We start from the raw sequence: 13,258 nt of genomic DNA on the forward strand, positions 1-13,258 counted from the left end.
AGAGCAAAAAGGCAAATGCAACCACAAGCCTTGCCTGCAGCATAGAAAACAGAGCGTGACATTCATGGAGAATTTGCATAGCGCTCCGTTCGTGCACCACCTGTTTGTGTGTCTGGGACTCTCATCGTTTCCATTTATAGAGAGATGGAAAATAGATTTTGCCTACATTTCCATTTCTTTTGTTGTCAGAAAGGCTTTGAGGAAGTAAGTAGGTGACATTCTTGCAAAATAAATGATTACAGCAGAAGATGGGCCTGACTCAGTTCCCTCTGAAAATGACTAGACCCAAAATGATTTCACCTACATACAGGTGTGTGGAAGCCAGCCACTGAGTCGACAGAGAACCCTAAGAGTGCTGGAATGGCTTTTCTGACCCCAAAGAGACATTTGGTTCATCTTTTGTGCTTTATAGCTGAGAGAATCAGGAGGCTGGTGGGGCTTCTCATGCTAGCGGGAGTAGTCAGAAGGAGCTCAAGTGGGCTGCAGAGGACAGAAAGGATACCAGGGGAGCCTCACCCAGCTGGTGACACCCACAGGGCAGACACATAGCGTTGGGAGAGCCACCTCCAACAAGCGATGGCCTCCATAAGCAAGACTCAGACCTCACGGAGAGCAGGCAGGCCGGAGAGCAAGGCCCATGGTGCTGGTGGAGCCCCTGCGAGCATCTCCTCCTCTGAACCGAGTGACGGTGCTGGCAGTGTGAGCATTGCCGCAGTGCTGGCTCCAGGCCACGAGGAACTGCCCCTTCTCTCCGGGGGTGCTGCTGTCCCTTCGTGGCTGGTACCCTCTGCTCGGGCTGGCCCCACGGAGGGGTGGTGGGCCACCACTGAGGCTGGGTGGCTATTGATGAGGTATGGAGAGAGAAGGCAGCAGAGGAGCGTGGCAGAAAGCCGCAGCACACAGGCAGGCTGCTCTCTTTGGCACACAGCTCTGCAAACCCTCTTCTCACGTAGCCACGACTCCGTCCCTCCCGAAGGAGTCATAAAATGCAGCTTTACCCGTCCTGCATGTGGTAATCAGACGGGCTTAAGAGCTTAAGCGCTCCTATGGCTGCAGTGCCTACAAAGGTTGCGCCGGGCTCTTGGCCCGCCTCAGTCTGCTTCCCTCAGCAGGCTGCTGCTTGGCATGGGTGTGCAGGGCCACATCGTTAGTGACGGAGGCGGCAAATTGAGCTTGCTAATAGGGAGGGAGGTGAGAAAGACACGTCCCTTAGGGCTGCTCACGGCCACCAGCAGCTTCTGCAAGAGCCTGGGGCTGCGCCGCATGCCTGTGTCCTGCCAAGCCTCTGGGTACCAGGATAGTCCACAAAATGAAAAGATGGCAGTGAATGGGTTTCATCCTTTTAGGCTGCTTTATTAAGCAAAGCAAAACAAACCAAACCCCCTCAGTATGCCTGGTGCTCATTGAACCAAGACCCCTGTCCACAGCTCTGGGAGAAGGCCCAGGCCGAGGTGTGGATGAGATCAGTGCTGGGAGCATTACACACATGTATATTGACCAAGGAAGACTGGACAGGGACCAACTTGCTGTCCTCCTACTCTCAGTTGCCAACAAACGTGAAGGAAAGGGTGCCCTATGCGTTTGCATGGGCAGATGGGTACAGGACGATGGTGAAAACCTGCATGTGTGTGGGAGATGGTCGTAGCTGCACAGTCCTTCAGGGGTGAGGCTGAGAGGCTCCTACTTTTCATGACAGGAGCTAAGGACAACACAGTTACGATGGAAGCATAAAATACCCCTTACAGTCACGCAGTCAGCTTTCAAGCTTCAGTTTATGGAAAAAAAAAAACCTCTGAAGAATTAACTGGAAGTTGTTACCGTTCCTTGGGCACGCTGAGCGCTCACAATAAATCTTTTTCCTGAAGGAAAAAGCAAGGTTAAATCAAACTACAAAGCCCACTGAGCATTAGATTTACAGCAATCTGAAAGGGTTATAGGTTCATTTCTTAAACATCTGAATTATAGCTGCTTCTGGGTATCGATACGTGAAGCAGGCTGACCCCCTCAGTTCTGCAGGGAGCTAGGGAATGAGCAGCAGCGGTGAGATGGCGCTGGTTATCGTCTTGATGTGCATTTCAAAGTCACTCCCAAAGAAGTAGATGAGATAGTAGTTGAGTATCCCAGCCACGGACATGAGGAACAGGAACAAAATGATACGCTTCCCAAACAAGTAGCCGGGAGTGCTGTTGAGAAAGGAAGGGAGGGAAGCAACTGGTTATCATGGATCACCTACCTCAAGGAGGCCTCGGCCTCCAGCCTCTGTGGCTGAGACCAGCTGGTGCACCCCAGGGGGTCCTGGTCCATCTTCACAGCCATCAACGGCTGTGGGACAGTTTTATTCCTCATGTGCATAATTAGCTTTATTAAGATGAGAGGAAAACGTGCAAAAACTAGCATAAACACACTCATGCATTTACACAGGTAGTGAGGGGCTGGTGCATCTCTGCTGTGAGCAGAGGCTGGGGGACCTGGGGCTGCCCAGCCTGGAGGAGAGGAGGCTCAGGGGGATCTCATCCATGTCCCTAAATCCCTGACGGGAGGGTGCAGAGAAGACAGAGCCAGGCTCTGCTCAGTGGTGCCCAGTGCCAGGACAGGAGGCCATGGGCACAGCCGGGCACCCAGGAGGCTCCCTCTGAGCACCAGGCAGCACTTCTGTGCTGGGCGGGTGATGGAGCCCTGGCACAGGCTGCCCAGAGAGGCTGTGGGGTCTCCTCCTTGGGGATCTCCAAAAGCCACCTCGACGTGGTCCTGGGCAGCCTGTTCTGGGTGTCCCTGCTTGGGCAGGGGTGGCACCAGGAGGCCTCCAGGGGGCCCTGCCAGGCTCAGCCATCCTGTAGCCCTCTGATTCTGAGTAGGAGCTGCTGAAGCACCCTGGCTTTTGGGAAGGGCTCTGCAGTCTTACCTCTGCGTTCTCTCCCCCAGGTAGCCCACGAAGTACTTCTGCCTCACGAACAAGTACATCAGGCCAGCAAAAGCAGCAGGAGCTGCATAAAGCACAGAAGAAAGAAGAACACATTACAAACACCAGCTTGGGTCCCTCCGCACATACTGTCCACGCTCTCCTTTTCCTGAGGACTTTCTGGATGTAATTCTGCCCTCAGCCATGCAAAAGGTGCACCTGGTCCCATCAGAAACCCAGGAAGGAATGTAATGGCTTTCCCCACACCTCTTCCCCTGGCCATGAAGCTCCTCTCTTCCAGAAAGAACAGCCACTGACCCTAGGAAATTAGCTAAGCATGGTCCTGGCCCTAACTTTAGGAAAACACCCATTGCATTGGAGGTGCTATCATTTAGGAGAGCAGGTAAACAGTGCATGGTGTTGGCCCCAGATCGGTGGCAACGCCACCGTCACACACACACCTTCCCTGGCCCCAGGCACCTTCTCCCCAGCAGGGCCTAAAGTCACAGCCCCCTCCAGGGCATCTCTGGCAATTTAATCAAATGAGCCCATTTCCAGCTCTGAGGGTGAATAGCGTGGCATGCCCAGCAGCCAGCACCAAAGCCTCCAGCCTGAGCAGAGGGTAATGACCCTATGGGAATAGTCCAAAGCACCAAAGTGCTCTCCATCCCTTGCTGAAAATCATGCCAGGTTGAAGGGGGAATAAAATAAGTGTTACCTTGGCTGCAGAGAAGCCCGGCGCACCAAAGCACGGCGAGAAACGTAGGGTACGCGTGCCCACAGTTTTGGCTAGGAAGAAATTTATGAGCAAGAAAAATCAGAACAGAGGGAAAATGGAAAGAAAATCATTTTGTTTCACCCATGAGCGACAGTGAGGTGGATTTAGGCTGTGCGAGCTCCACAATGGCCACACACAAGCACGGGGATGCTGCAGGCAACCAGGGGCAGAGCAGGCATGTGAGCAGAAGCTGGGAAGCAGCTCCTCATGTGCCCGTGCCCCGGCACCATCACCGCTTCACCCACGGATTTGCTTACCTGCCACCTCCTCGTGCAGAGAATGGACACCTTTGTTCTGCCTACTCGGGGAAACAAACCGCCCCGCGAACGTGCCTGGCAGCTGGGAAACGCGTTTGCCTCCTCTAGCATGTGTAACAGACAATGTGTGCTTTGTCAGCTCGGGAAATCCTTGTGCTTAAGTCGTATTAATCAAGTTAAGGGCATTGAGAACCGAGTGAAAACAACAAGAGGAAAACTGCGCAGCAGAAAGGAGTGTCTGACAAGTTAATGTGTCTCCTTGCATGTGCACAGGAGTTATTTCCAACTCCCTCCGTCAGCTGGGAATGCTCTTCCAGAGGGAGGCATTCTCCTCTTGCAGAGGTCACACACCTGTGAAGGGCAGCGTTTTGATGTCCCGTGCCTTTTCAAGCGCAATGCCACCACTTCACGGGTAATAAAAATACTTTATGTTCTTTTCTCCTCTGGTTTGGAATTAATTCCCACCCGCGCCCCCCCCCCCCCCGCTCCCTCTGAAGGGATGTCAAAGACAAGATGCACTGAGTGTGGTGGGGAAGTGGAGAGCAGAGGAGCAGGGCTTTGTTAGGAGCTCTGCCACCCAGCCGCTCCTTGAGTCACCATCTCTTCCCTTTCGAGCTTTTTGGGACACCAGCTGTGCTGGTGGCACACATCCAGCTTTAGGTGCTTCTGGGGGAACTGGTTCCCATATGACAGGACATCGTGCACACCAGGGCTGCAAGTCCTGCATTCATCAGCAAACACAACGGAAAGCCGCGGGTCTGAATGCTGCCGCAAGGCACCCAGCGATGGGATTGCAGAGCAAAGCCTTAAACTGACGGCATTGGGAACCCACCTGTGGACCCCAAAAGGGTTTGGATTAAGCCCTAAGGAAGAGGGAGATGAGCTTGCTACTCACTTGGCAGTGTAGACGCGGTCAAAGGCGGAGGACCCCGGCCGCTGGATCCCTTTGCCGTTGCAGTGTTTACTCTCATGCTCCACTTTGCTGGCAAAAAAAGCTGTTAAGAAAAAAAAAAAAGAAAAAAAAAAAGAAAAAAAAAATACCACAAAGCACACAAGTTGTTTTATCTGAGACGTAGTTTGGAGATAGTTCTGACACTGGTCCCTGTGGGCTCTGTTCTGCTGTCGTGAGCATCCCCGTGCATGCCTGGACAGCAGGAGAGTGCGCCGATGTGTGGCGGTGCAGGATGTGGCCGGCACACTCCTTCACCATGGTGAAACCCCACCCTCCCTGCAAGTGTTTCATGTGGTGTCACCTTAGGCGTCCCCGTGCACTCACATGTGACCAGCAGCCCCGAGCCCTGTTTAATCCCTGTACCTGCAGAAGTATGACTCAGGCATTTGTGTCCCCAGGGAGAAAAAACTTTCTAGTCAGAGCCACCAAACTCCATCCTCACTCTCTAACGGAGCAGGGAGAAAAGAGATTCCCTTCCCTTTTAGTGGCACCCATTTGCCAAAACAAGGCCATCCTACAGGACATACACGTTTCCCTGAAAGGCTCATTGAAAACCTTGTCTGGATGACAGATCTCTGTGTATCCATGTCGTGTTTCCTACTTTTAAGCAACAGTGTGGTGCCAGGATGTTAGCCGCTGCAAAAATGCAGTACCTCAAGATAACGTATCGTGTGCTTGACAAACATGCTTTATCTAACGACACTAAAACAGAGACCATCCATCATGGGTCTAAATATACCAGGCAGCGCTGTGGCAGGCTACACGCTGCAAGCGTTTTGTTATCACGCACCCAATCTCGGTGCACCCAAGGCAGCCTGTGGTTTAGAATATTAGCCAAAGATGTATATAAAAGAGAAGACATCAGAAAAATGAATAAATAAATATCGTAACAATAGAAGGATGATTTGATAAGCTGTAGGACTTCTTCCCTGGAATCTAAAGAGCTACTTCTTTTTTCCCCTCACGGATGCTGGAGGTGTGTCTTTTGTACTGATGCTGCTTTCAGTAAAAGCTTCTGAGATACTTGCTTTCCAATATTGAGTGATTCCCTGGGTATGCACAGCCTTTCTCCAGAAGGAACAGAGCAGCACTGGCAGGTCCCACCCAGCGGTAACCCTTGCCATGGCTTTGGGCTGGCAGCACCAAAACGAAAACGCCGAACAGCAGCAGCGTGCTCCTGTTAGGCTGGGGAAATGGGAGACTCTGCGGTGTGGAGCAGCTTTTAGCACTGTAGTTGTACTTCCTGCTCTTCTCTGACCATCGAGGTGAGAAGGAGGTTTCTCACAACCCAAGACCAGCAAGCAGAGCAGGGATATGTGAGGAGAGAGGAGGCTGAAGGGTTTAATTTGGCTCATCTGCGAGATGCCCTGAGGCTCCAGGGCTACATCAGCTGCTCTGAGCCTGAACCACCACAGTCCAGCACTTGGGTACACATAGCGAGGGAGCTGGGGAGATGATCCAGCCAGAAATAACACACTTTTGATTTCAGGTCTATTTTCAGGCATTTATACCCATGAACCAGCTCCTGGCATGGCTGTGTGAGGGGAGGAGGCCTGGTTGTTTTGCAAGTCCACACAAACAGAGCCAGTGCAATGCTACTCCGGCCAAGCAAAATCTGGAGAGCATACAAGGCTGCCCCTTCCTTCCACTTCGCATCGCTTCCTCTGCCCTGATCTGCTCGGCAATGAGCACTGCTTTGCCCTAAGAGCTGCTGGATTGCAACATCACAGTGATGCAAGAACAAAACCAAAGCTACGTGCGTGTCTCAGGGACGTCCGGCCACTCGAGTCATTCTGCAGTGTGCAGAGATTCCTGACATGAGCAAAGTGATGGCAAACGGGTGGGGAGCAGCACCACGGCCTGCATCTGGATTTGGAACAGCAGCACTCACCAGAGCAGCTGTCCTTTCTGCTGCGCTGAGCTGGAACCTCAGCAGGAGTTTAGCACAACTGCAATCCCTTGACAAGCATTTCTACTGCCCTAATTACTGTATACATAATATACAGCACCCACATCAGTCAGGTCTTGCTAGACAGAAAGCTTGGGACGAGGAAAGAAGTGAATGCAGGCTCTGAAACCATAGCTCAGGGCTGCGTGCCACCCTTGAGTGGCATGCGGAGCCCTCTGCAATGCAGCCAGTCCACAGCAGTCAGGTCAGTGGTCTCACAGAAGGATCTCCATGAAACCAAAGTGTGAGTCAGTCCGCAAGGCAAAGGCCTGAGTTTCAGAGTCTATTGGGTTTACGTGGCATGAGTTTGGTAGCGGGGGGTGGGGAGGAGGGGGAGAAAGAGCCCAGGAGCTACCCTGTATCAGATCAGAGCCAGCTCCAGCCGGCTCCAAAAGGGACATAAGGACAACGCTGGTTGGGCCTCTGTTAGAGCGCATTGAAGAAAGGGAAAAAAAACGCTGCACAACAGCAGCTGGGAGAGTGAGGAGTGATACCCAGCCCTGCAGCCCCCAGGTCAGTGCAGCAGGAGGGCAGGAGGTGCTCCAGGCACGCAGCAGCAGTTCCCCTGCAGCCCGTGGAGAGGCCCCTGGTGGAGCATGTTTTCCCCCTGCAGCCCGTGGGTCCCACATGGAGCAGATCTCCACGCTGCAGCCCGTGGAGGAGCCCCCGGTGGAGCAGGTGGATGTGGCCTGGAGGAGGCTGCGGCCCATGGAGAGCCCCCGCAGGAGCAGGCCCCGGGCCGGAGCTGCAGCCCGTGGAGAGGAGCCCACGCAGGAGCAGGGGTCTGGGGGGAGCTGCCACCCGTGGGGGACCCGTGCTGGAGCAGTTTGCTCCTGGGGGATGGACCCCGTGGTACGGAGCCGTGTGGGAGCAGTTCTTGGAGAGCTGCAGCCTGTGGGCAGCCCCCGCAGGCTCAGTTTGGGAAGGACGGCATCCCGTGGGAGGGACCCCACGGGGAGCAGGGGCAGAGAGGGGCCGTGAAGGGGCGGCAGAGATGAAGTGCTATAGACTGACCACAACCCCCATTGCCCTGTTCCTCTGTGCTGCTCATGGGGAAGAGGTAGGAGAGGGTGTGTGTGGGGGTGAAGGTCTCTTTAGTTTGATTTTGGTTCTCACTGCTCTAGTCCCTTACCAACAGGCAATAAATTACATTACTCTCCCTCAGGTTGAATCTGTTTTGCCCATGACGGGAACTGGTGAGCAATCTCCCTGCCCTTACCCCACCCCACGAGCTGCTTCATTGCATTTTCTCCCCCTTTCCCTTTGACATTGCATACTGGGCATTTACCAGAAAAGAGGAATGGGTCGAATGATGCAGCATTTAGTGCCTACGTCAAAACTTCACCGATCCTCACTCTTTATCCACCCTGTGGCAGCCAGGCTCACGCTGAGCTCCCACCACTTCCCCTCCCTGCAGCACAGCCCATTTCCTAGGTTCGATGGTGAAGTTTGCCCTCAGTGACAATCTCCTATTTGTACCAAGAAGCCTCGGCAGAAGATTTCAAGCGTTTGCTTGATTCCCTCCATGCTTCTGGTTCACATTGAACTTGGACAGTCTCGGTGTACCCAGGGCAAAACCCACTCCCTTGTCTGGCTGCTCGGCAGCATTTTCTGCTAAAATGATTAAGTGTTTGTAAAGAATGATGATCAGGCTAAAAGCACATTTGCACAGGAGAGATGCTTGCAGTTTATTTAAAAAGCCCTGAAGAATAGCACTGAGTGTAGGGGTCTGAATAAGATCTAAAAAAGGAAACTTCCCCATTCTAGGAAATGCACAGTGTTCTAGGGAGGGACTGCGGATTGTTGAAATTAGCTGAGCTGCAGCACACGGACAGCTGGGTGCACCCCATATCATCCAAGCAGGTTTCTCAGAGGGGTCAGTGCAGTTTTGCTGCCTTCACCCAGCTCCGTGCAAAGCTCTGAGCCCTGCAGCCCATCAGGCTCTAGCCGAAGAGCAGCGCTGGGGCTTTATCCAGAGAAGGATGTCCCAGTCATCAAAATGAAGTTTGTGCTGTCACCAGCAACCCCAGCATGGCATCCCTTTCGTTAGCTGACATATGACCAACACACAGAGCAGGACTAACAAGCTATTGAAATTATGATATGCAAGACAATCCCTGAAAAGGGAAAAAGACCATCCCTAAAGCCAAAGCGATGCCTGCGCCCGCACGCACTTACAGCAAGAGGTTATTTGCCCAGCGATCAGCTCAGCATACATCACACTGGATTTTTCTCAGCCCTTCCACAAATGCTGATTTCTGTCTCACCGTTCTGGACGACGCTGATCAGCGTGACGATGGCGAGCAGGACCACGCTTCCCAGGGTCTCCTGGTCCATTTTGCGAGCAGGCTGTCAGGGTGGACGCTGCAGCCCTGGGTGGCAGCTCAGCCCTGCGAGCACAGAAGGAGGAAGTGATGGTCTCTCTTATCTTGAATCGTGAAACACTTCCTATGGCCTCACAGGAGAGCAGTAGCACCCCACACTCGGATGCCTGCCAGCGCAGCACAGCCACAACCCACAAGCTCCGTCATCACACCCTTTTTCATCCTCATCTCTCACTGTTTTACAGATGAAGCGCAGAGAAACAAGTCTGCAAGTGCCTAACCACTGCCCAGCTAGGAGAAAGAATGTTTGCCAGTCTCGGTAACTCTGCTGCTCCCAGACATGGAACCCCCCTGGTCACAGCCCCAGCAGTGATGAGACTTTCAGGTCACAATCAGAAGCTCCCCGTGCATGCAGCGTGTTGGAACAGGTATGTTGAACAAGGAGTACACAAATGCTGTGAGCATCATGGGTGGACAGAAAATACATGTCATTACCAGAGATGGATCCTGCATCCTTCCCCCTGGGAGATGGTGACAGCTGCCAGAACTCAGCTTTACTGGCTCAGACTTTGCAGATGCACCTAGGCTGAGCCCATTATGGCTGAATAAAATTGTTGCAGCATGTTTTCTGCCCCAGCTCTGATCCTATGGAAGATGGGATCCCATGTGGCAGGTAGTTACAGGCTGTGGGAGTGGACGCTGCGGAAAGGCTTCTGTGAAGTTCACAGCATCTTCAGTGAGGTGAGGCACTGGAAGAGGCTGCCCAGAGAAGCTGTGGCTGCCCCATCCCTGGAGGTGCTCAAGGCCAGGCTGGATGGGGCTTTGGGCAACCTGGTCTGGTGGGAGGTGTCCCTGCCCATGGCAGGGGGGTGGGACTGGGTGGGCTTTAAGGTCCCTTCCAAGCCAAACCATCCTGTGAGTCTGTCACATGGCTGGAAAGCATCCTCACCCAAAGTGCACACCACTTGCTGGTTGGAACCATTCTGCTGCCTTTTGTCCGTATTTGCATGGGGAAAAGCCTTGTTGAAAGCATTAACTTTTGCTCCACCACGTGCTACCCTGGAGGCCTGAGAGCTGCCCTCAGACAACTGCTCACATCTCACTGCGACCCTGCCAGGCGCAGGATCCCAGTGGGTGCACGTTGCACAATCCGCTTTCTTCTTTGGGGACAAATTTACCTACAGCTGTGTTTTTACCCAGCCTGTCATGCAAATTGTTATCACCTAAACTCATAGATAAGGAGAGCTATCGGGTAACTCGGGTACAAGCAAACATACAGAAACACGCCGCTAGCGGGGGGGTGACTAACACCCCCCAAACTTATGCTACGTGTGCTGGCCAGGTGGTGAGGGCTGGGCTGCCGCTGATGCCTTCGCTTTCTCCTCATCCCTCTCCCCACCAGCTTGTCTCCCCCTCAATATCTGCTTTTCCTCCCTGCTTTGTGCTTCCCCTGGGTCCCGTCCGGCTCCGTCTGTCCCTTGGTACTGCTCGGCGCCAGCACCGGCGCCTGCTGCTTCCTTCTGCCGGGGCTCGCACCGAAGCCATCCGTCAGGCAGCGCCTGCGTCCCCTCCTAGTTCGGTTTGGGGCTGAGAGCCCCCTGTGGCTCCATGCCCCAGTCCTCCTCCCTGCCACCTCTGTCACCAAAACGAAATGCCATCACATCGAGTCCAGAGCCTCTTAAGCTAATTTCTGCGTGTGCAGGAGGTAAAGGCTTTGGTAGTGAGAATGCATTACGTGTGACTGCCTTAAAATAAGAATTACAGGTCTGGTGTCTTTTTTTAGGTGTAACATCAGACTGGACATTGCCAAGAAACGTTAAGGAAAAGCAGAGGGTATAAGGGATGGTGAAGAAAAGGACCTGTCCCATCACCACGGCAGAGCAGCACTGCTGAGGTCAGACAGAGCAGAGACCTTGGGCAGGGTTATCTTTCATACCTGCTGGCACTGCAGTGGCTGCAGGATGGAAGGAGGCTCTGACGATTTTTGTACAATTTAGGGAAATGGCCTTGGAGGGGGAGGAACGTGCCTGCATCTGCTGCAAGCCCCAGCCCCAGTCTGTGCTGTGCAGGCAGGACAATGCTGCGTTTCCCCTCCTGCTGCTGGATCCCAGCCCTTCTGCTTGCTGTATCGCTGTTTGAAATTCTCATCTTCCTGCCTGAGGAAGATAAACTTGACACAGAGAGCTATGAAGCCCGTGAAAATGTGCAAAGCTAGCAAGTTTATCCAGTTGCACTGTACAGCTTCCAGCACGGTAATCTCTTTCTCTGAAAAGATTGAGCAGCCAGCCAAAATATGCCTTTCATGGAAATACTCATACAGAACAGGAAAGGACAGCGAACACAGATCTATAAATCTCGTGGGGGGTTCATCTTGTCTCTCCTCCCTCACTGTCTATTCTGTCTTGGCTGCAAGGGCTCCAGGCGAAAGCATGTGTCCCGATAGTATAAAACCTGTGGAGTTCGTATATGCAAATGCCAGGCTGCTTGACTGCTCACTAATGGCTTTTTTAGAGACCACGCGGGGCCTCCAGGGCAGCAGTTTCCTGGGTCTGCTCCCTTTCCAGATGCTTTTTTTGCCCTGACACATTTCTGGAAGCGCCTCCACTTTCCATTAGCTCTCGCAGACAATTATTGAATTATAATTATTAATTATAATTATTAATTATAACTATTATGCATTGTTATATAATATATACGATTATATTCTTATATATGTAATTTTTAATTATTGTTATATTATAAATTATTATAAATACTTGAAGCCCTCTGTGGCTTCAGCAGGGTCCTTAAATACCGGGGGATGGAAAGGGAAGGGAAGAGAAGGGAAACGAGTGTTCTTATATCCTTTAGATTAAGAATCAAAGAGGCAAAAGACCACAGCAGCCCCCCAAGACACGCAGAGCAGCAGCAGCAGGAGCAGCGCCTGTCGCCACCTCCCGCTGCGCCGCTGGGTTCAGAAGCGCCCCGGCGGGGCTGGCACCCAGCGCGTCTCTGTGGCGCAATCGGTTAGCGCGTTCGGCTGTTAACCGAAAGGTTGGTGGTTCGAGCCCACCCAGGGACGGGGCGCTCCTTTTTGGGTCACGGCGATCTTTTTCCTTCCCCGCGGCTGCTCCCGGCGGTACAGCCCCGCCTTTATGCCTGGGGGAGCCCCCGCAGGGTCCGGGGGCAACCCGTTAACCCGCAGGGGGCTCCGCCGGGGCTGAAGGCAGCCCGGGTCACCTCTGCTGCCTCACACGGCTGCCGCCAAGGCGGGCTTCGGGAGGAGGGCCTCCAACGGAAGTTTCCGTAGTGTAGTGGTTATCACGTTCGCCTAACACGCGAAAGGTCCCCGGTTCGAAACCGGGCGGAAACACCATGTTTTATCCTTCCCTTAAACCCCCGTTTTCCCGGATCCTTCCACAGAACGGCCGCCGCGCAAGGACGGGGCTGGGTGCTTCACTGTTTAACACACGGCTCCTCGGAAAAAAACGAATTTCCCCCTCTGTGGAAGGTGTCCTCAAGGAGAAGAAATGGGCCTGGCCTCATCTGAAACAGTGGAACAAGGAGGGGCTCAGAAAGGCATCAGTGCTTAGAAAATCCCAATGGCCAACTTTTCTCATATCCAAAATACGGATATAGAAAAACAAAACAGCCAACCCCAAAGGCAGAGATGCTGCGTGAAACACTTCTTGAGGGCTCAATTGCAAATTTCCTCCAGAAAACTCCCTCCCTCCTGTAAGCCAAGGGGGCTGAGTGCCCAGCCCATGGAGAGAGGGCCACAGCTGCCACCAGGGCTGAAGGTTTCTGTCATGGTGCCAGGGCCCAGGCCCCCGAGCTCATGGCTCTAAAGAGGGACAGGGATATTCCTCCTCACCAGGTTCTTCTGTGGCAGGAGGCCTCGCCAACCCATACAACTCACAGGTTACTTTAATGTTACCTCCTTGCCCCATTTCTAAACTGGGACAGGATTACAACTAGCCTAAACCCCATACTGGGCATTGCAGAAGCCCCTTAGATAGCCATCTATATAAAGAGAAATATAAACCCATGTCCAGGGAAAGACCTCTCCTAAGGCTTTCTTCAGCCTGTCTCCAGAAGATGGAAGCTGGAGGCCTCCAGAC

At 53.1% G+C, this 13,258-nt stretch overlaps 1 protein-coding gene and 2 non-coding genes across 3 annotated transcripts; 2 read left to right on the forward strand and 1 right to left on the reverse strand.

The window, feature by feature from the left end:
- Positions 1–1,332: 1,332 nt before the first annotated feature.
- Positions 1,333–9,292, reverse strand: ALOX5AP (arachidonate 5-lipoxygenase activating protein). Its single transcript, XM_035324994.1, has 5 exons — positions 9,102–9,292; positions 4,830–4,929; positions 3,618–3,688; positions 2,903–2,984; positions 1,333–2,183 (listed from the first exon to the last, which is right to left on the reverse strand). The coding sequence occupies exons 1-5, from the start codon at positions 9,169–9,171 to the stop codon at positions 2,021–2,023; spliced, it is 486 nt and encodes a 161-aa protein (XP_035180885.1). The 5' UTR covers positions 9,172–9,292; the 3' UTR covers positions 1,333–2,020.
- A 2,853-nt stretch (positions 9,293–12,145) lies between these two features.
- On the forward strand, positions 12,146–12,219 carry TRNAN-GUU. The gene has a single exon. It is a non-coding gene; the product is annotated as a tRNA-Asn (tRNA).
- Positions 12,220–12,437: 218 nt separating this feature from the next.
- Positions 12,438–12,510, forward strand: TRNAV-AAC. Its single transcript has one exon. It is a non-coding gene; the product is annotated as a tRNA-Val (tRNA).
- The last annotated feature ends 748 nt before the right edge of the window (positions 12,511–13,258 follow it).

This window comes from Oxyura jamaicensis, chromosome 1 (assembly GCF_011077185.1).
Source record: "Oxyura jamaicensis isolate SHBP4307 breed ruddy duck chromosome 1, BPBGC_Ojam_1.0, whole genome shotgun sequence".
NCBI lineage: Eukaryota > Metazoa > Chordata > Aves > Anseriformes > Anatidae > Oxyura > Oxyura jamaicensis.

Coding starts and splice junctions, on each gene's coding strand:
- ALOX5AP (XM_035324994.1), bottom strand. CDS start 9,171: ATGGACCAGGAGACCCTGGGAAGCGTGGTCCTGCTCGCCATCGTCACG. Junction 3,689..4,829: donor GACCGCGTCTACACTGCCAA/GTGAGTAGCAAG, acceptor ATTTCTTCCTAG/CCAAAACTGTGGGCACGCGT. Junction 2,184..2,902: donor CTGGGGGAGAGAACGCAGAG/GTAAGACTGCAG, acceptor CTTTCTCAACAG/CACTCCCGGCTACTTGTTTG.